The 22,656-nt window shown below is 43.2% G+C and overlaps 1 protein-coding gene across 1 annotated transcript in view; it reads left to right on the top strand.

Annotated features, from left to right (window-relative positions):
* Nucleotides 1-1,945: 1,945 nt before the first annotated feature.
* The window catches only part of UBE2J1 (ubiquitin conjugating enzyme E2 J1), a 48,356-nt gene continuing 27,645 nt past the window's right edge, over nucleotides 1,946-22,656 (top strand). The window contains exons 1-2 of the mRNA XM_075597444.1: nucleotides 1,946-2,071; nucleotides 15,435-15,508. Coding sequence (XP_075453559.1) covers nucleotides 2,041-2,071; nucleotides 15,435-15,508 — 105 coding nt within the window. The 5' untranslated portion in view covers nucleotides 1,946-2,040. The remainder of the gene's footprint in view (nucleotides 2,072-15,434; nucleotides 15,509-22,656) is intronic.

Raw genomic sequence — 22,656 nt, 5'->3', positions numbered from 1 at the left:
TGGTGTCCTGTCTGCTGCATGCAAAATGTTATGAGTTCCTATTCTGGTGTCATGCATGGAGTGAGTGTATATCCCCTACAAATCACTAGCCTCATTCCTGGCACACATTAGAAACATACTTTTAAACGCTGCAAATCTGCTCAGCTTCATAACCTTAGCGTGAGCACCTTCCTGAACCCCTATTCTAGGCTCAGGATACCTGGGCATGTACAGTATGGGGGTACCTCTGCTATACTGGGGAGCCCCATGCTATACTAAGGACTGTGTATACCTGCAGATATCTTTTAACCCCTTCATACCCATTTACCTTGTCTGTAAGATGCTGCAGCAGGGACTCTGTCAGTGAGTTGTAAGAGCGTTTTCATGGTACATGGTTGGCGGAGTAATGCGCTTAGCTGTATCAGAGGATATCACTCAATCTCCATATACAACTTTTGGGATATCCCATAACCCGGAACCCCTCTACATAGACACATTCTGCAAAGACTTTCTTCACCAAACCCAGCCTGAAACTTACAGCCTAGAAATCTCCCGATCCCAGCATCCCCGGAAAGGAAATAAAATCACATCATTCTTTCATGTCGCAAAATCAGTATACAGTTGCAGTAATACATTTTTGACATCTGGGTCCCAGAGCTGACACTCTAAGACCTTAACACACGGGTCAGGGTTAACCAAGTGGGCCTGAACTTTATTATAAGCCCAGTTAACCCCTTCCCCGCCACAATGGGATCATTAATGTGTGTCCATTGTGTTTATTTTAATCACCATTATTTTAGTATTTATGATTATTAAAGATTCATTTTAAATTACATACCAAATCATTCAGTTTAGGGAGCACGAGTGCTATTAGTTGGTTTTCTTTTCCTTTTCAGTTTATCACATTTAACTTACCCATCAGCACCCCTCATTCTCCCCTTTTCCGTTCATCAATTTATTAAGCTGTAGTGGGGCACCCCTATTGTATTTACATTGACGGTGAGACGACCGGTGACGTTGCTGTTGCATAAATTGGAATTAAGGCTGCGGTCCCAGTCACTGCCACAGCGCACGGCTCGGCGTGCGCTGTGCGTGTAAGCAGCGCCCCTCAATGGGGGAGAGCACAGTACGCACCTTCCCGCTGAAGGTGCAGCCGCGCCGTGCTGCAGGGTTTTTTCCAACTCAATGAAATTGAGTTCAAACCCTGCGACGGAGGCGTGGCCACGCCCCCACCGGCGGTTCACCCAATGAGGGCAAACTTGCCGCGTGACGGAATGGCCACGCCCCCGCAAATCCCCGACCACGCCCCCTCCCGTCGCAAGCTCCCTCTCTCCGTCAGACCGCAGTTAGCACTGTGCATGCGCCGCCCCCCTCCCCCCCGCCGCCGGACGCGTCACAGACATTACTGGGACCGCAGCCTAAGTGTTGCTGGCTGCAAGGGTCGGTGACGTCAGGCAGAGGCTATGTGATTGGCTTATTGCAGTCACATGGTGTGGCCGTCGCGGTAAATATCAAAATCTATTAACTTCGGCGATTTTGGTCGCTGTGTCGCGCCCATTATAGGTGCACGCGACGGATTACATCTACTTGCTTTGGTGCTGTGCGCCGTCGCTGTAGCCGACACTATAAGCGCGGCCTAAGAGGGCCCGTACACTTCTATGGAGTCTGAACGCATTGCCAGTAACAATTCAGGAGTCAGATATCCGAGTTTGGGCATACTGGAAGCTGACATCTCTGTGGCTTCCTGTCCAGTTAAAGCACTTAGTGACAAGGAGTCCAAGGATGTGTGCGCCTGAGGCTGACACACACAGGACTGGATCAGGTGACACTGACATGTAAGAACAACAGCTGCCAATACTGCTGCATTGCTTTGCTTCCCCTCTCCTTCACTGTGACGTGGCACGTCCTGTCCCCGCCCACGCTGTGACGTGACGCCTCCTGTCCCCGCCCACGCTGTGACGTGTCACCTCCTGTCCCCGCCCACGCTGGGGCGTGCCATTCTGGTGACACGTGAGGCAGGATGGGCGTGTCCCCGGGGGAGGCCGCCACTGTCACGGAGATATGGAGACCCGATACAACCTGAAGAGCCCGGGTAACGAGGGGGAGAGGCCGGGGTAACACGGGAGGGAGGCCCGGGTAACACGGGGAGGGGAGGAGGAGGCCGGGGTAACACGGGGAGGCCGGCGGCATCACCCGTGCGGCGGGGATTGTGTCCTCATGACCGGGCCCCGAGTGTGTGAGGTGCAGGATGATGTCACTGTTGTGTGATGCTGTCATGATTGTGTCATTGCGATGCACTGTTGTGACTGATTGTTGTTCAGTGTGTTATGATTGCGTCATTATGTGTCATAGGATTGTCATGGTTGTGATATTGTTCGGATTGTGTCCTGAGTGTGTGATTATAATGTTATGAATGTGTGTTTTTGTCTCCTGGGTTTGTGTTGCCTGCATCCTGTTTGTGTCATGGGTGTGTTATTGTGTAATGCTAGTGTAATTAATATATTGTTGTTGATGCTTGTGCCATTGTGTAATGATTGTATTGTGCATCTCTTGATTTTGTATGTTTCTTGTATGTGTGAAGATATCACGGTTGTGTTTTTGTCAGTGACTGTATGATGTTGATGTGAGGATCATAAATGATTTTTTTTTTGTCCAATGTTCAATTTGTGGGGGGGGGGGGGGGACTTTGATGTCATGAGTGAGCTTTTTGTGTAGTTATTGTGTGATGTTTGTGTGTCTGCTGTGAGATTTTTAGATCAGTGTGTTTTGTTTTGTTTCTGGGCTGTGTTGTTAACAATTGGGAAGTACCAGACAATGTCTGTGTAAGGTTGTCACTTCTGTTGTCTGACCGGTGTTTGTACAAGTTATATTTTCCTGGTGCTGTGATCCATGTTGTGACTATATAATATTAGTTGCTGTGTGACCCTGGGGAAAAGCACTTCTTACTGTATATTTGTGGTTTGCACAAGTCTCTAAAATAAGTTAGAAGCGAAACCAGGCCACCTGCTCTAGCGCGCACATATGAGCTGGCTTTTGGAAATCCCCTCTGGGTAGTATATTAATCATAGTAAGAGGGGCCTCTGAGTTAATTTTTTTCATGGTTAGCCCTTTAGATCTGGAGGTACACAATGGATAGGGTCAAAAGGGGCTTGTAAAATGACGTGGGACCCTTTGTCACTTAAATGGGACACTTATGAAGATATATATAGCGCCATTAATGTACATAGCGCCTCACAGCAGTAATACACATGACAATTTTTTGTAATTTATTTTCACACACACACCTTGACAAACCCGCTCGCCTGTGGCGAGTTGAAATTACCAGCTGGCAAATTTGGAAGCGGCGGAGGTGGCTGCAGAAGAGGGGGACTACAGGAGTGGAGCAGCAGATGAAGTGGTCGGCACGGTGGAAGACGACTGAGGAAGACCACAGGAGCGGAGGAGGAGGAGGACAGCGTTGCGGCAGGTGAAGAGAACTGCAGACCATGTCAGCGCAGCAGGAGCCGCACAGAAGGACTGCCAGGAAAGTTCGCGCCTCAGCGGTCCCACCTTCCGGGTCGGACCGCTGAGGTGCGCTCCTCCCCGGCAGCCCTCCTGTGCTGCTCCTGCTGCGCTGATATTTTTCACAGTTCTCTTCCCTTGCCGCGCACAGTCTTCCTCCTCAGTCCCCTTCCGCTGCGCTGTACACCTCTACTACTACTCTCCCGTAGTCCTCCTTTTCTGCTGCTTCCGCCGCCCGCTGTCCTCCACCGAAGCCAGGTAGGTGAGAGGGAGAGGGGTGGAAGAGGGGAGGGCGATGGAGAGGCGAAGGAGACGGGTGAGAGAGGATGAGGAGAAATAGGGGGTGAGAGAGGGAGTGCACGCTCGGTTGTACAGTGTGATTAATTTATTTTTGCAGCGGGGAGTAGCATTTTTTTTATAATTTGTCGAGCCCTGTATATACAGTATCTATACATCTCTCTCTAACTCATCACACACAGTCTCTATTGAAGTCTGTGGGGATTATCGGCAAAAAATGGCCCCTTTTGGTGTAGTCAGAATAAAGTCTTTGAGAAGTATAGGGATATTTTATGCTTGGTGCTGTTTATATTTTAGGCTTAGTCCATAGAGACTGAAGCCGTGCTGAGGCGCGCTGAGGGGAAACATTATCCCTATCAGCGCGGCTTTAGACGGCGCTTCCGCAGGCGTGCGGAGGCGTGTGGAAATGCAGGAGACAGGCAAGTTTAAATTTTGCCGCTCATGCAAGCGCAGGGCCGGTCACGTGACTGCCAGAAGCCAATGGCAGTCCGTGACGTGGCGCCCTAGCCCCGCCTCCCGGCCCGCTTCCATGCCCGGCTCCCGCCCGGCTCCCACCCTGCACACAAGTGCGCTCGCTGACGCTCATGCAGGGACAAGAAAAATCTCCTGCGTGAGCAGGTGAGCATGAGCGTCAGCGCTGTTCAGCGCTCTTCACTACACTATGTCCCAGGCCTAAGTATTAATCTACACAACTGTACTGGTGTCTTGTTTGTGTTCACCTATATTTCCAGTGTCGGAATCTTCCTCATTTGGTTCACGGGTTGTCCCATCTCTCCCCCAGGGTGGCCGCGGAACCCCTGAGGGGTTCTCGGCGAACCCCGGTTGAAAACCACTGCAATAGACCAAATATACAACTTCTGCGTTGATAGTGAATGTTTAAAGGGAAACCACCTTAAAATGGCAGAAGTCCTGCAACCTGGATAATCCTTGGATTAACCAAAAAATCCTTCTTGATACTGCATTTTATATACACTGCACAGGACAAGGATTTATATACACGGCAAAAGGCCCTTTTATGTGGCTTCTTAACAATCAGGTTATTTATTTATACAGAAACAAATAAAGGCTGATAAATAATGAGCTGTCCCACTTCACCCGGGAGGCCAAAATCTGCTTGAGATGTATTTGCTTCCTGGTTAGCTGCCGAGCATAGGAAAGGATTTGTATTGTTTTTGGTTTTGCAATATCCTTCTGCCGTTTGAGCAGGAAATGTTTGCTGAAACCCGTAACCACACACAAAACGCTATTACTGAGCTTCACTCCTGTGCTTCACATGGTGACATTTGGAAAGCGCATGCATGAACAAGGTCATTGATCTGAAAGGTTCAGCTACAATCCTATCTACAAATGTGTGAGAGAGAACAGCGGAGGTTGATGTTGCATTATTAATGTTCAAGTGCTCCAGTGCCACGTATCACAAAGGCTTATTCCATTTTCAGTCACCAGCGGCAACATTGTCGCATGCACCGATTTGATTATTCCGTTTGTTTAATCAGAATCCGAACAAGATGAACCGATGATGGTTTACGTTTGTGATGCTTTATATGAAATCTTAGCGTCTTGATTGTCCTGTATCAAAGTGCCAACTCTTTCTGCTTGTTAGTGTAATGGGAGATTAATGACGGTGGCAAAAATATAATAAAACATCTAATGTGATAGTCGCATAAGTTATCGCATACAAATTCAAGGAGCGGGTGTAGGGGATCTTGGCTGCAAAACTACTGTCAAAACAGTACTACTTTGTAGAAGATAAGATTCCTTTTTAAGATCAATAAGATATTTTTCTTTGATAAAACGAATGCATTTATTTTGCAGCCAGGAGACTTTTTGGTAAATAACCCTCTCTGACAAGGTCAAAATCTTTTGGCGCGAAAAGGTTTCTAATGTAAACGTTGATGACTTTTGACCCCTTTGCTGTCAGAGTTGCAGTGGTCTCTGTGGCAGTGAAGAGGTGGAAGCAAGTGGGTAGTAACGCAGTCTAATGGATCATCCACTGTTTCGGAGAGCAGTAGATTGTTATGCTCGCCCTATAACCATACTACTCATTTTTTAATTGTTGTACAGGTTTGTACTTAAGTTTTTTAAATGGTCCCAGACTAGCTGCTTGTAGCATAGAATGTTACACAAAAGTCGTCTTCTGTCCACTTTCTCCATAGCTGCCTCGATGATCGGTGTGATGTTCCCTTTTGTGCTGTAGCGTCGCTTCTCACTCTTCAGCTCTCTTGCAAAGTACTGCAGTGCACGGAGACTTGAGTTTCGCCACGGGCTGCCTACATTTGCCACGTTGATCAGCTGTCAGTTTCAGTTTCTAAACTTGTGTGGTCTATACTTTCATTTTAATAAAATGTCTCAAGTTAACGTGGGGCCTTTAATTATTTTCTCTCAGCTTTGACTGCCTTCCAACTTGTGCAGGTATCCGACATAGGACTGCGCTATTAAGAGCAAAAACAAAGGTTGATACCAGCACTTCTAGATAGGGAAAGGTCTGATTGGTGCACTAGAGAAGAGGTATACACAAAAATAACTCTGAAATCTACTGCATCCAGATAGAGGCAGTGAGCCAGAAAGTCCCCAGTTCGCAGGGGTTTCAGGCTCACTGCCGCCATCTGGATGCAGTAGATTTCAGCATCCTGTTTGTGTACTCCTCTATTAAGAACCTTATAAGGTTTAGTCCAGGGGGTTCAAAATTCTGTTTATTGAAAATGACTTATGTTATGAATGATTTGGAAGACCCCTGTACTTTCACTTAGGGGGGTGAGGGGGAGAAGGAGCTGCCCTGGCTTTCCCCCCTGTTGGTGGCTCAGTGTCAGGGTTTATCTGACACACTGTCCCTCCTGCCCCCTAGCCAAAGGCTGGCTGTCATTGGCAGGATTGATTGATCCTGCTGGGGTGGGCAGTGTTCTGTAATGCTTAACCCTGCTCATCTCCCCTACCCCCCACGTGCCCGAATAAGCGACGCATTGCTGACCCACCTGTCAGTCGCCACCACAACCGATAACCGTACGCCCAATCAAACTTTGAGCATGCGCTAGCAAAGCATTATTGGGTGCAGTGTTGCCAGTCCCAGTCCCAGTGGTGATTGACTATCAGTCAGTACTGCACTCGGCATAGGCGTCAGATGCAACATTTTAGCACACGGGATTTTATCATCTCTGATCTGACGACAGCTTTCAGTAGTGATAGAAGGGCCATGTATTGATCTGACAGAAGTGCAAATGGAGAGCTCCTGGGACGTGCCACCAAGGTCTTCAATGACCAGTTTGGAACCTCTGCTTCAGTTTACAACACATACATACATACATGCATACATACATACATACATACATGCATACATGCATACATACATGCATACATACATGCATGCAGGAGCCACAACTCACCTGCTATACAGAGGTAAATTTCTAGTTTGTCAGTTTCCCCGGCCACTTGTGTACAGGTATATTTTCTATGTGAAAAAATAGGGGAGCCCCTGCTGCTGCTGCCACGGTAGTGATAGTGAGCGGTGCTCTTGGGCAATATTATATATGAGGCTGGTAGAAAAGGAACCCAAGTGTAGCACTCAGGCTCACCCTCTGGTGATAAATGTAGTAGTTAAAAATAATCTTTATTATGCAACCACAAGTAAAATAATGGGTTTTAACACCCATTATTTTACTTGTGGTTGCATAATAAAGGTATATTTTCTAGCCAGTATATTTTCTAGTCAGATGATTTATGTTGTAGTTTAAATATAGAACTTGACCAAAAACAAATTGTAATTGTATACAGTTTTAATATGCTTTCAGCGTAATAGTTTGACTCTGCCTATATTTTAACACGGTCCACTATGTGCAATGATGTTGTCCTAGGCCAAAAAGACATAGCTAATGGGAGAAAACCCTGACTTCAAAGAGTAAGAGCATACTGTATTGACTTTTCTGATGCTGGTGTTAATGGCAGATTTGACAGATGTTGGCGTACCCTTTTTGTTAGAGAACAAACTTTTGCTTATGGTATACATCTCCTTATTGCATTGCACACAGTTTTGGAAAGAGAGCCTTTTCATGAAGAAAACAAAGCCTTAGTAAATCTTGACATTAATGACAATTAAGATTGCCGCCTCTCCCTTAGTAAATAGAACATGATTATATTACTCGCAAAGAACCGGTAGTGTTTCTTTACGAGTGAAATAAGAGTGAGTCAGGTGTTGAAATGACCTAACCTTATTATGTAACCGTTCAGTTTTTGGGTTTGTTACATCTGCTGTGCACATTTCTCCTTTATGATGACCGCGCAGTAGTTCTGGTTCAAGGCAAAGACCTTGCACTTTATTTATTTTTATTTATAAAAATGTTTTACCAGGAAGTAATACATTGAGAGTTACCTCTCGTTTTCAAGTATGTCCTGGGCACAGAGTTATAAAAAAACATGGTTACACTAAAAGAACAGGGTTATACAGTCAATTCACGGATATTTCATGGACAGATAGAGTTGGAAAATTGGGTAAAGGGGATAAAGGGCTTGTGATTTTCTGATGTTAAAGCTGCTCTATTTCAAATCAGCGAACGGCAGCAAATGGCTCACACCCTTTGGCTGCGCCAAAGGCTGTCCGCCTTTGGGGCAACGAGACGTACACTGGGGTGGTTGAGATTCAATGCAGCTGTGAACAAAAGTTCTTTGTGTCCTCTTGGCTCATTAACATTCCAGTGGGTGGGGTTGACATTCCACAAAGTACAAGCAAATGTTAACCCTTAGCACGCTGAGGTGTACTTCTGAGCCCACTGGAACTCCCTAATCTTATAAAGGTCTATTTCCCTGTCTCCGGTTACACATACAGCCACAGAGCTCCTTAGTTGGCGTTTTTGCTAAAGCCTGCAATACAAATCTCTGCTCGTTTACGATTCATAAAAAAATGATTTCTTTACAAAAAAAAGAAATTTGAGTTCTCCTCCACTTCCCCCCCCCCCCCCAAACATAAGTTTGGGAATACACGTATGGGTTTATTATTGAAAGGCAATTTGTAAGAAAAGTACATTTTAGTTGATTATGTTTAGTAACAGACTTCTTACACGGTGCGCGAGCTCTAAAGTTTTGTACAAAGCGGAATAGTTGTGGTGGAGCTATGGCTGACATATACAGTATTTTTGATTCTTGTGCGTTACGTTCTCACGCTGCATTTGTTTAGTTAACGCACCAGGCACACTTTGACTTCTGGGGGGAACAAGCTGAGGTTTGGGACCTGTGTCGGTGAGGTAATAAAGTCAACAGCACTAGTCCCCTATTTACTATGCTATTTACTTCTCTGTGCTGGAGAAGATTTGGGTCTGGTTCACTGGAGTGGAGCTGGTGTCTTCTCTAGTAGAAGGAATACATCTTCACAACAGCTTGGATGTGTTGTATGAAGTCCTATATTTGGCAAACTGTAAACTATCTAATCCACTGTGACATTAGGAGCAGCAATCTTTCAGAGCTTTATTGTTGGGAAAGGGTATCACAACGCTCACCAAATTAAATCAATATTAGGTATATGGATTTGCCTATGTTGCCAAGATTGGCAACTGGTGCTACCTATGTGCTAAGATAATGTTGGTTTATCAAAAAGGACGACAGTTGAGAAGAGATAACTGTTGTCCCAAAAAGAAGCACATTTGAGTGGTGCACTCTCAGGCGGTTAAAACTTAACTTTTAATTCTACAATTGTAATATATATGTATACACACGACAATACATTTTACATAAGTGTATGTTTAAAAATAAACAAATAAACTGACAGGGTGTGAAGTGCAATTATTTCTGCTGTTATAGTGTTAATGTGTGATGGTACAGAACCGTTTATTATTGGGTAATAATCCAATGGAACAGTGATGTCTTATTGTACAAAATATATGAACAAAATGGAGATATGGAGACTATATACTAAATATGAAAGTCACATGAAGAGTGACGCAGCTCTAACATCACTGCCAATAATTACTCCTCATCATAAATTTATACTAATCTCCATATGATACATGAGTGGATGCGCTGTAGAAGATGACGATATTGCATAAATGCTGGGGTGTAGAATGTTGAGGTGCAGTGGAGATATAATGCTAGAAGCTAGATATGAAAGTCATGTGGAGCATGACGCAGCTCTAACATCACTGCTAATTATTACTCAAAAAATTAATTTTAAGCTAATCTCCACAATGTGATGACCTATACGTAATATTTATAATGAGGTATTACAACATTGCGGGTAGTCTATTGGTGGGTGTGTGGTATGGTCAACGGTATAGTTGATTGTGTATCCATAGGAAGAATCTCTATGTAAGAGAACGGTATGCCTTGATGTCCTTAAACAGAGTTGCACCATGGAGGTGCCACAGTCCAATGATCCTTGTAATTGGGAATCACTCTGATTATTTAAATCTGAACTCGGGCATCTGATGTTATTACCTTCAATATACACATGAGCTAGTGGCTAGATTGACACATTAATATGCTCATAACCATACTCAAATACAACCTAAATCTGAAAAAAAGACTTTGCCAAAGCTGCATGGCATATATAGTCACAAATAGCATAAGTGCAAAAAAGGCAAATAATGCAGCTTGGTGGCTGTTCAGAGTATAACAATAGACATGTAAGCTAGCAGCACTCCAATAGCATAGACACTGATCATTCAGCTTGAACTGATTTCAGGGTGATTTATAGATTGTAAGCAAAGCTTTATACAGCCATATATTAATAGCTTGATTGCAATGCCTTAAGCACAATACCTATTTAATAAATATAGTCAAGGGTTTAACTGGTAGTCTCATTGCACAGATGCAAAATGTATGTATTCACAGAAAGAACTGATGTCAGATATCTGTTATGCTTTGTGCAGCTAAATAGCTATAAATGAGACGCCTTCAAGCAATGTAGCCTATTTTCCATAATGCCAAATATAAACTGCAACTCATAAGCTGGTAACAAGCTGTTGAAACTTTTCGTGTACGTGCCACTATTTGTGCCATCTAATACAGACCTTTGCTAGTATCAAGACTGGCCGCAAATCATGAACTGTTAGCACACATGTGGATACTATTGTTGCTTTTGAATACAGTTAAATACTCTGATTCAGCCCTGTAGTAGCGTCTGAGATCAAGCACATCACACATAATACATATAAGAACGCCACGGTCTGGAACACCACATTTAGTATCGAACAAGCAGAAGTTACTTCCCTGTCATGACGTCATCACATCGTACGCCCAAAGCACACTTTGACTTCTGGGGGGGAACAAGCTGAGGTTTGGGACCTGTGTCGGTGAGGTAATAAAGTCAACAACACTAGTCCCATATTTACTATGCTATTTACTTCTCTGTGCTGGAGAAGATTTGGGTCTGGTTCACTGGAGTGGAGCTGGTGTCTTCTCTAGTAGAAGGAATACATCTCCACAACAGCTTGGATGTGTTGTATGAAGTCCTATATTTGGCAAACTGTAAACTATCTAATCCACTGTGACATTAGGAGCAGCAATCTTTCAGAGCTTTATTGTTGGGTACTTACACATTCAGTATTATGTTACTTACGCTTCGCAAATATGCTCTTGTACAAATTGTGCAGCCTCTTGGAAATCGCAATGAAGCTGCCGGAGGATTATGAGCAGGGCTTCTGGTTTTGTGTTTATTTTTTTTGTTAAATCTGTGTTTATTTCTTTCCCCCTAGTGTTTCTTTTTCATCTTTAAAAAAAATCAGTTTTAACAATGGAAAAAAATGGGCACGCGTTTGAACTTTGGTGCTTATCTGTACATTTTCTTTATTGCCCTACTTTTTTTTGTATCCTGTCTGTGGCTGGGTTGCTGCAAGAGGTATAATTCGATAAGAAATGATGCTTCGTTTCCGGTTCTGATCCGTTGTAACTGGAAGTACAAGATGTTTTTTCTGTTTTTTGGTTAAAACCTAAAACCGTAATCCCTAATTATGAGCCACTTTTACTGAGTCATGCTACTCCATAAAACACCTTCAAGCAAGGCTTAGGCAATATGGCCCCCTAAAACCTGTTCAAGTGAATGGGCAGTAAGGTGTCTTGTTGAGTAGCCCTTCTTGGCTATGGTCCTTCTAAATATGGTTCATGCAGTTGAAATTCTAGGTCACCCTCTAAAATTTAATAAACTGCAATATAATGCATTAGTAATTATAAAATGTATTTTAAATAATCTAAACGGGTACCTAAAAAGATATTTTCCGCAGAAATATTTATAACTTCTTATTCTTGACTAGTGATTCAGAACGGTCTCTAAGAAAACAGCAAAATAAAAGATCTCATACATTTGAAGGACTCTCCTATGTGCCCAATGAGGAAGGAAATACACACACTATCCACCCCCTCCTCTCTCCGCCCCCAATGTACCAGCAGTATTCTGTTCTGCAAAAATACTGACTTAAACAAATAGTTGAGGAGACTCTTGGAAGCAGCTGCTGTTGGGAACATTCAGAGAATGACTTTATAACTCAGCCATGGTTTGGAATGACTTCTTCACTCTTTCCTTAATGAAAGCAGGTTTAATGTTTTTAAATCAGTAGATTTAAGCCATAGGTTTATTGATAAAGAATGTGTTGCATAAGCAACAGCTATTGCAGTGAAGTAAACGTAGTCGGCTAAGTGAATGGGTGTCTCTTAAATGCTGTCTTCAAACTCAATTGATATATTCACAGAAAACCAAAGCACTCCACACTCATTAAATACAGCCAATATCTACTTACAGTATATACAGTATCAATAAAGCCTTTAGCATTATATTCAATGGGCTGGGTTTTTATGTTTATTTTTTTAATGAAAAGTAGTGTGCTGTTATTAAAATAAAGATATTGTGTCCCTTCCATTGCTTTCTACTGTCTTGCTTGTTTCCATCACTCCACCTTGTTTTCAGAAGTATGCCTGCCAATAATTGTGCATGTCCCTGACAACTAGTGAAAGAAAACTAGTGCTATATGTTGCAGGCCCCTCTGTATTTTCTTTTGTATAAAATATGGGGGCATATTTTACCCCTGTATTTCTCCAATGCAGAAAGCAAATGAGTATTGGAATGCAGTCAGGATGAAAAAAAGAGGACATTTGTGAAAAAAAAAAATACACACACACACACACACACACACACACACACACACACACACACACACACACACACACACACACACACACACACACACACACACACACACACACACACACACACACACACACACACACACACACACACACCCTCTCCCCCCCCCCCCCCTGACTGGCTAAGTTTATGAACTCTTAAATAACGCATCCATTTTTGCTTTGGACCTTCATGTGGGAAGTGTCATGGTGCGAAAATTACTTGAAATACCCCTTTTCTAAAGTGTAACTGAAGGGTAAATATAAACTGATGCAATATCGCAAGGGACATGAAAGTGCCACGTGTGGAGTGTTGGTTATGGGAAAGAAAGCAAGGTCGTTCCTAGCTGTTGACATTTCAATTGCACAGATAAGTAGTCTCCGTGCACAAAAGTAACTACTTCTGGAACAGAGTAATAATGTTCTGGACGTAGCAGGGGAGCGTATTCATCATATTTGAGTGACCTTACTATTGCTGTAGTTTCCTGCACACACCGTATGTGCCAGTGTACCCAGAAACTAGCCACTAAAAGAGGATTCTTTCCTTTTTGAAGTTGGTATTCGTGGTTTCTGGGCTTTTAATCTGAACTAAATTTACATTTCTTAGCCAAAAACTGAGACCAGTAGTTTGACTCTTAACAGGAGTTTGACAGATGAAAATCGACAGAACTTTCTTCCCATTGATATACGTTACCTTACTGTCATTCCCTTTGTCTTGCTTCTGCCACCTCAATGTCCTTGTAAGTGTTGATGACAACAAAAAGGTGCCTGTGACTGAGCCACTGATTGAGCCACCTGTGCTGATGCAGGGATATCCTGAAAACCTGATCTGTTGTTGGTCAGCCTTGGTCTACTGTCACCTAAAATTGCAGGTATCTCAGGAACCAGTAAAATAGCACAGTCGAGATCAGGAGAACACCCCGGTTTAAACAATGTGAAAAAAAATTGTGGGTTGCGGGAATATCTCTATTTCCCAACATGTCCAGAATTAGAATTGGCTGCCATGGCAAGACAATGTGGGTAATTCAATATTAGATCACAGGACAATCGGCCAACTGGACACACACGGAATTAGCCCCAATATGTAAAACGAACACAAATAGACATGCATTGTGCATTGAGTGAGCCCAGAAGTGGGAGATGTTTGTGCTTGTTTCTCAGTTCATTTTTGAGCAGTGGGTGTAAAGCAGGTGGTGTGCTTGTGCCAGTCACTGAAGCGGGCAGCTGTTCTTGTGCAGGTGTCTTTGGATCTCTCAATCTGTAGTCTTTACTTCAGTTGGAGACCTTCACTGTTAATCTGATTCCCATATGTATTTATTCATTCATGAGTCCAGCTTTATTTACACCAGATGTTTGTACTTTGTTAGCAGGCAGCACACCTTTAAATCAACACTCCATGCTCATTACCCTTTTTTTTTTTCTTCATGCCATTTTCTAGACTGTTATTATTTGTATAGGAGCAGTCCCTCCTGCTATTTATTTGATTTTATTTTTTTGTGTCCCATTTGTTTATGTGTGGGAAGCAGGGGGTTTCTGTAGCTGAATTGTATTCATTTCAGCTCCTGGGTACTCCCTTGTTTCAGAGACTTAAAGCACAGGATGCCTTTTGCAGGGGTAGTTTTCCTGAACTTTCATCACTTCCGTGTTAATAATGGTGTGGAGGTCCATCATGCATTTTTTTTGCCGTGTTCATGAATATGTGTATACAGGCATACCCCGCTACACAGACCTTCACTTTACGGACACTCGCGAGTACGGACATATTTACAATAGCACCATTCCCCTGCGCCCATACGCTCGCTTCGCAAGTAGGGACACTTATTCAGAACTACAGACCGCCGTAGCTGTGTGACGCGCTGATTCCCCTCGCCCAATTGGAAAACGGCAGCTGGCGCAGGGGCCTGTGAGTAGGACACAGACACGTCCTGAACAGCAATACCGGCTCCCTACCTCTACCGAAGTGAAAAGGGTAGTGATTCACTTTAAGTACATTTTCGCTTTACATACATGCTCTGGACCCATTGCGTACGTTAATGCGGGGTATGCCTGTATTGTAAAACTTATATCACAAATGCTATTGGATCTAATGTAAGCCTTCAGCACTGATGGACATGCAGTAATAGAAAAGCCACACACATTACAGGACAGAGCTAATTGAAGTTGTTTCTGAAGGACCTGTTATATCTGTGGGGACAGTGAGGTATGAGAATACCTTCTTTATACAGCTGTATAATATTGGGCATTTCTGCTTAGACTTGAAGCTTATTTTGGGGCAGCTGCTACCTCTCCCCTGTGAGTACCTAAAGTTTGTGACGGGTGCTCTTCTCTGTGGTTTGTGTTTGAATCTGTGTGTGCTTATGTATGGCTGGTACTATATAGTGATAACACAAGAAATATTCACTCTCACTTTATCTGTGCAGCGGGTCTGCATTTCTCACAATAACAGGGTGGGTGTTGGCGACACATTACTATACTATGCAATGCATTGAAGGCCCCTCCTGCTCACGGAGGAGCTAAGAACAATGCATATTAATGTTTGAAACCTTCTCTTATGTCTTCAGCGGTGAAGCGATTGATGAAGGAAGCTGCGGAGTTGAAGGATCCAACAGATCACTACCATGCTCAGCCGCTAGAGGTACGTGCTACAGGGACAAGGTACATATGTAGCCAGACTTGCTGCTTTCGCCAACGGGGCACACTGTGGTCACGCGATCGCGGTGGTCCTGGCGCTGGAGGGTCCAACCTGTTAGCAAGGTCCCCTGCAGCGCGACTGCGGCAGACAATGACTCAGTCGCCGCAGACTTTCACCTTTCGGGCCGCTACTCTGGAGGAAGCAAGTCTCGCTACTACATCTTTAGTACAAATACAATCAAAATCCTTTTTTATCTTGGAGAACCTGTGTGTTGGGTGTTTAGTTACAGTATGGATGGGGTGCTGATGGGTCTAATGGTGATCAGAAAAAAACGAAATTGATTGTTACGTCATTGAGATAAGAGATTAGCAATTATTTTTATACTATGTTTTATTATAGAAACTAGTGTTGCAAGTGCATGGTGCATTCTATATAGCAGAACAATATGCACACATTTTATCTCTTTTCTTAAAGCAGATAAAAAAAATTACGAAGATTTTGCTGTTTCAAATGCTGTTTTATATTTTGTTTTAATCTGTTGCTTCGTCAAAGAGGTATAAGCGTTTGCTTTTCTGCCAATTTCTTATTGGCTTCAATGGGAATTTTGGTCCGTTTTGTTTTGGCAGGTATAGAATAAACCTACGTGGACGGGAGGTTAAAATGGAGCTAGCTCCAGATCCCAGTGCAGTCTAAAGGTTGCCATGGTAACTGCTGAGGACAAGATACTAACATCGTATGAGTTTTACTTGTATGGGCTGCTGGGGAGCTTGCTGAGGTCAAGAGGTCACAGTTTATTTGTTAAGAGGGACACTTACTAGGCATAAATCGCCAGATCAACATCTCGGAGCCTGCACTGTTTCACAATTTATTTGCCAGTACCCTTCAAGCAGCAATTCCTCCCAAATATGTGTGTGTGTGTGTTTTTGTGTGTGTAACACCCCTATCCCCTCGGGCATTATATATATGGTTAGGAGATGATCTGTTGGTAAATCTGGAGCCTGAACCTCCATGTATAGAGAGCTTGGGGTCTGGTGCGCAGCGCCTCCACCTGTATGGGCCCAGCCAGAGGCAAGCACCCCTCACAGGAACTTGTAGTAAAAGGAATTCACTTCAGAGTGACAGGAACGGTATAACTGAACAGGGTTATTGACGTAGTCGTCAGCAGGTACTACATCTCATACTGCTCCTTCTGGCAAGAGAAATATCCACCTGCCCTGGTCCCTACATAACCCAGTAAGGTAATACCTTGCAGCTTGCTTCAGGAAACTATTCTTGCCTGGGTCTCTCACCCTTCTATTGGCAATAGAACATCCCCCCCTTCCTGAGCAGATGTGAGGTTCAGCAGGACCTGATACCTAATGTAGTTAATCCTCACCCTTCCCTTGGCCAGGTAGACCTCAGCAGGAACTGGATAGCCTCGGTCTGTAGTGTCCTCACCCAGGGGTCTCATCCACCCCCAAGGTAGGACAGGACTCAGGAGGAGTCGGCCTTGCCCCTGACTCATCCGAAGTCAGGGCAATACCAGCTCCCATCCAAGGGACTGCTAGCACACGCCTCACTAATTTGCATGGGATCACACTTTTATACCTGGGGAGTGGCTATCTCCTCTGCCCCAGTAACTGGGCAAACTTTACTGTAGCAAACCCTCACCCAGTCATGTGACTCCAGGCATGTGCCTGAAAACTGAAACAAAGTAACTTTCCTGGGAACTGACTGCATGCGGGGCCATGTGCTAGGGGGTTAACTCTAGCACTGCCTGCTATTAACAGGATTTGCAATGCTAGGCCATATATTTTTAAAATCTTGCCTTAATCCAGAGCTCATCCGTGGTTTCCCCCCCCCCCCCCCACCTGCTTGCCAAAATTTGCATTTATTTTATCCCAATTTTGACACACACAAAATTACAAATATGACTGCTAGGCTATAAACATAGTAATCATTGTTACACAGTAGATAAGATTAAAAAAAGACATATGTCCATCGTATTCAACCTATGTTAAGTTTAGACAACAGATACTTATCCTATATTTTTATTTATAGTATTTTGGTCCAGAGGAAGGCAAAGAAAACCTCCAGTGAAACATTATCCGTCATTGTCTGATAAGGGGAAAAATAAATTCCTTCCTGACTCCAAAAATTGGCAATCAGGTTTCATCCTTCCCATGTTTACTTATTTGGCATGTTCCTGTATATCTTTCCTTTCTAAAAAATATGTCCAATCTTTTCTTGAAGATATCTTTATTGTTTCTGCTATTCGTCTCCATGGGTAATGAATTCCACATTTTAACTGCCCTTACTGTAAAGAACCCTTTCCTTTATTGCTATTGAAATCTCCTTTCCTGCATCCTTAAGGCTACGTCCATAGCAGGGGAAGCCGCGCTGAGCCGCGCGGACGATCCGCGTTGAGCCCCTGCATCCTCAATGAGGATATCTTTAGAGGGGGCTCACGCGAGCGTCCGCTTGGGTGCTGAGGCGCAGGGATTTTCAGCCGACAGCAGAGCCTCTTTCTCATTAGCTGAAAACCTCCAATCACTGCAACGCAGCGTCAACGTCACGGCGTTGTGACGTCGGTGCGTTGCGGGCTATTGGCCCAGCTACGTCACTTCCCCGCAACCCCCCTCCCCCGCCCACCCGATCGCGCACACGCTGGCTCGCCTACCAGTCCATGGGATCGCTCCTGACCGGGCAGACGAGCCTCCGCATCAACGCGGAGGAGCGCGGGCTGAGTCTCTATGGGCGCAGCCTAAGGGATGACCCAGAGTCGTTTGTACTGCCCATGGGATGAATAGTTCTTTTGAAAGCTTATTGTATTGACCATGAACATGTTTGTATATAGATATCATATCCCCTCTTAGACGCCTCTTTTCTAATGTAAACAAATCTAAATTGGCTAGCCTCTCCTTATAAATCAGATTATCCATTCCCTTTATTAATTTGGTGGCTATTCTCTACAATTTTTCTAGTTCCATTAAGTCTTTATGGTGTGGTGCCCATAACTGTACTCTATTCAAGGTGTGGTCTTACGAATGATATATACAGTGACATAATTATGCACCCCTTCCATCCATACCCCGTTTAACGCAAGATAAGATTTCATTTGCCTTTGCAGCTACTGTCTGACATTGAGCACTATTGCTAAACCTGCTGTCTACAAGCATTCCTAAATCCTTGCCTGTTTGTTCTTGTTTCCCAAATGCATAACCACACATTTATCTGTATTAAAGATAAACGTAGTCTGCCATTTACCTGCCGAAGTTTCCAGTTAATCCATGTCCCTCTGGTGACAAATTACATCCCCTCTGATTTTACTACCTTAAATAAATTAGTGTCATCAGCAAAGATATAGACTTTGCGCTCTATGCCAACCTCATTAATAAACAAGTTAAAAAACATGGGTCCCAGTACCGATCCTTGAGGTACTTCACTTACACCTGTAGCCCAACCTGAAAAAGTTTAATTTATTTAACGCTCTGTTGTCTATCCTTCAACCAGTTTTTAATCCAGCTGCAAATATTTTTTTTACCAAGACCAATTTTCTTTATTTGTACACTAACCTTTTGTATGGCACCGTATTAAGTCTTTCCAAAATCTAAGTGGACCACATCAACTGCATTACCCTGGTCTAAATTCCTCCTTTCCTCCTCAAAGAAACTAATAAGGTTAGTTTGGCATGATCTATCCTTCATAAATCCATGCTGACTATTACTAATAATTTTGTTTCCCATTAGGTATTCCTGAATATTATCCCGTATTAAACCTTCAAGTAGTTTCCCCACTATAGATGTCAGGCTTCCAGGTCTGTAATTAACAGTTGTCATCTAGCTCTCTTTTAAATATAGGCACCACGTCTGCTTTACGCCAATCTTGTGGTACTGAGCCTGTGGAAATGGAATCCTTTAATATTAAAGGAGCAATCCAAGAAGTTTTGTCTTAGCTTGTGAATACAGCTTTGATGCAGGGGGTTTCTAGAGCTGCGCCCTACTAATTTTAGCTCTGGAGACCCCCTGCTTCCGGAGATGCTGGTGCCCCCTTTGGAGGTATCTGTTGTAGTTTTCAGCTTCTTTGTCACATGGGCCTGTAGGAAGCCGGATCGGATAACATCACAACTTCCTATTGGCCTGCAGGACCAGGGAGCTTTTAAAAGCATTTAAAATCAGAGACAGAACATAAAACACAGACAGAGCTCAGTTTTAGCACATCCAGTGAAACTCATACACGGTACAGTGCCTAAATATATATGTATAAATATCTATTAAATAAAATGGTCTTTTAGTTTAACATTTTTGGCCAAAATTGTTGTAAGCCCCTGAGCCAGCGCCAAGGCAGACCACATTTCCAGGGGTCCCTAACACTAATATCAATTCTTAATAACCTGTGCAATACCAGGAAGAATGATTTATAATAAATCTGTCAATATTAGTTGCAAAGTTCTAAGTCTGATTTAAGCTTTTATTAACCTGTTCATTACCAGGAAAAGCACTCTGTATTAGATTTGTCACAACCATACTGCAAGCAAGCAAGTTCCCCTGAGTGGGAGATGCTATGGAGTGAGCCCTTAACCATTTAAATGTGGGAGGGGGTAAGCTTCAAGCACATTTATATTAGTGTTAGGGACCCCTGGAAATGTGGTCTGCCGTGCAGTGGCTCAGGGGCTTACAACAATTTTGGCCAGAAATGTTAAACTAAAAGACCATTTTATTTTATAGATATTTATAGATATATATTTAGGCACTGTACCATGTATGAGTTTCACTGGATGTGTACTGAGCTCTGTCTGTGTTTTATGTTCTGTCTCTGGTTTTAAATATATATTGCCATGCTCAGTAGCACTCCTCTGTGACACTCATATGCTTATATATATATGTTGTGGTTTTTTTGGGGGGTTCAATAGAAGCTTGTTAGGTGTCCAGTAGCTTTTAAAAGCAGCCATATTATGAACCCTGGAGTGGACCCTGTGGAATCAGGGGTCCTGGAGCTGAAACTAGTGGGGTTCAGCTCCGTAGACCCCTGCCTCAATCCTATATTAAAAAAATGAAACTAAGGAAAAACAAAATAACAAAACCAGCTTGGATTGCCTCTTTAAATGTAATGGTTTAGCTATTACTGAACTTGGCTACTTAAGAACTATTGGGTGCATGCCAATAGCGCTATGTGCTTTATTTACTTTCATTTTATCAAGCTGCCTATGTACTTCTTCTTCCTCAGTTAACCAATTGTTTCTTAATACAGTATATTTTATGGCTTCCTCCTGTTGCAATATTTTTTTTTTTTATAACTTGAATTTTATTGATGAGTACATGCTTGTTATACATATATATATAAAAAAAAAACATTTAAACAAATATTGTTCAAAATAGCATGTAGTGAACATTAATTAACACATAACTGACCCACATGGTTTTTCGAGCCCTATTTAACCATGTGGTAAAGGATAGTCATTCCTATTGTGAGGAGTCGGGGGATAATAATAACAGAAATAAATTATAACAAAAAAAAAAAAAAAAATTAAGACGGGGAGGGAAGAGGGAAGGGGTGTAGGATGGGAATGGGAGAACGGAGGAAATGGATGGAATATTCTCTGAAGGCTGTTGAGAGGTCTTTGCTGCCGCCGAATAGCCGCAGTAGCTAAGGAAAGGTATATATGAGCGAACTCATATTGTGTGAGGTATTTGTTGTGGAAATGGGCTTCACCTCTCTGTAGGAGAACGCATCTATTGCTATCATAGCCAAATTGTGTCACGCTCTACCCCGGGGATGTCTGTCTGTGCTAGCCAAGGGGTCCAGACTTTTAGGAAATTGTCGCCAGTGTCATTAACTAAGCTAGTTAATTTTTCCATCTGGCAAATAAACCAAATACGATTCCGAATCTTTGGGATAATTGGAACTTCGGGGCGTTTCCATAGTGCTGCGATCTCACACCGCGTTGCTATTGCGAAATGTGCAATGAGTTTATTATGCGATTTTGATAGGCCTTTTACTGGTCTGTTTAAGAGAAACAGCCATGGGTCTGGGGGAATAGAGAGGTCAAAAATCCTCTGGATCCAATTCCTAATTTGTTCCCAAACTAGGGAGATCCGAGGGCAAGACCACAGCATATGTAACAGGTCAGCTGTTCCTCCACATTGTTTGGGACACAGTGGGGAGGACCCTGGAGCGAACTTAGATAATTTGAGTGGGGTGAGGTACCACCTCATTAGGACTTTATATGCGTTCTCCTTCAGTGTTGTGCATATGGAACTTTTGGCAGTGGCTAAAAATATGGAGATCCAATCTTCTTCCTCTAAGGTCTCCCCTAGGTCTAATTCCCATTGGTTTTGGAATGAAGGGGTTTGCAATTTAGATGTAGCGGACTCGACTACCTCTCCATAAATCGTAGATATAAGTCCCTTAGTGTCGGTTTCTACCCGGCAGAGCTTTTCGAAATTTGTCAGGGGAGGGTATGGGGCGGATTTGTTGTAAAATGCTCTTATCTGGAGGTATTTATAGAATTCTGTGTGGGGGATGTCTTTTTCTAGTCTGATATGGTCGAATGTTTTGATTTTTAGGTTGTATCCTTCTAAATCTTTGAATCTATTATATCCTTTTAGTTTCCAGATAGAACTGTTGTTACCAATTAGGCCCGGTGCAAAATTCGGGTTGTTCCAAATAGGGGACATCAAAGAGCATCTTGATGTGAGTGAGTTTTTAATTCTAGTTGCTTCCCAAACCGATAGAGAGTTGATCATTGAGGTGAGCGGCAGGGTAGCGGGTTTCCTCGCTAATTTAGGTAACCAAATCAGACTACTGAGCTCTAATGGAGAGCACGCGGCACTTTCTAATTCTACCCATCTCTTCAATGTAGGGTCAGAATGCCATTGAATAATATGACTTAATTGAGCCGCTTTATAGTATGCTAACAGGCAGGGTACCGCCAAGCCGCCAGCTAAGGTAGGTCTTTTCATATTCAGTTTATTTACTCTCGGTTTCTTTCCGTTCCAGATAAAGTTAGATATTGCAGACTGAAGTGAGAGTATATCCTTCAGTTTGAGTGGCACTGGTAATGTCTGGAAGAGGTATAGGATACGGGGAAGTAGATTCATTTTAACGCTATGTATCCTACCTATCCAAGAAATCTTCTTGGAAGACCATCTGATTAGGTCCTGTTTCAACGT

This window comes from Ascaphus truei, chromosome 4 (assembly GCF_040206685.1).
Source record: "Ascaphus truei isolate aAscTru1 chromosome 4, aAscTru1.hap1, whole genome shotgun sequence".
NCBI classification, from domain to species: domain Eukaryota; kingdom Metazoa; phylum Chordata; class Amphibia; order Anura; family Ascaphidae; genus Ascaphus; species Ascaphus truei.
This window is presented reverse-complemented; position numbering and strand designations above follow the sequence as displayed.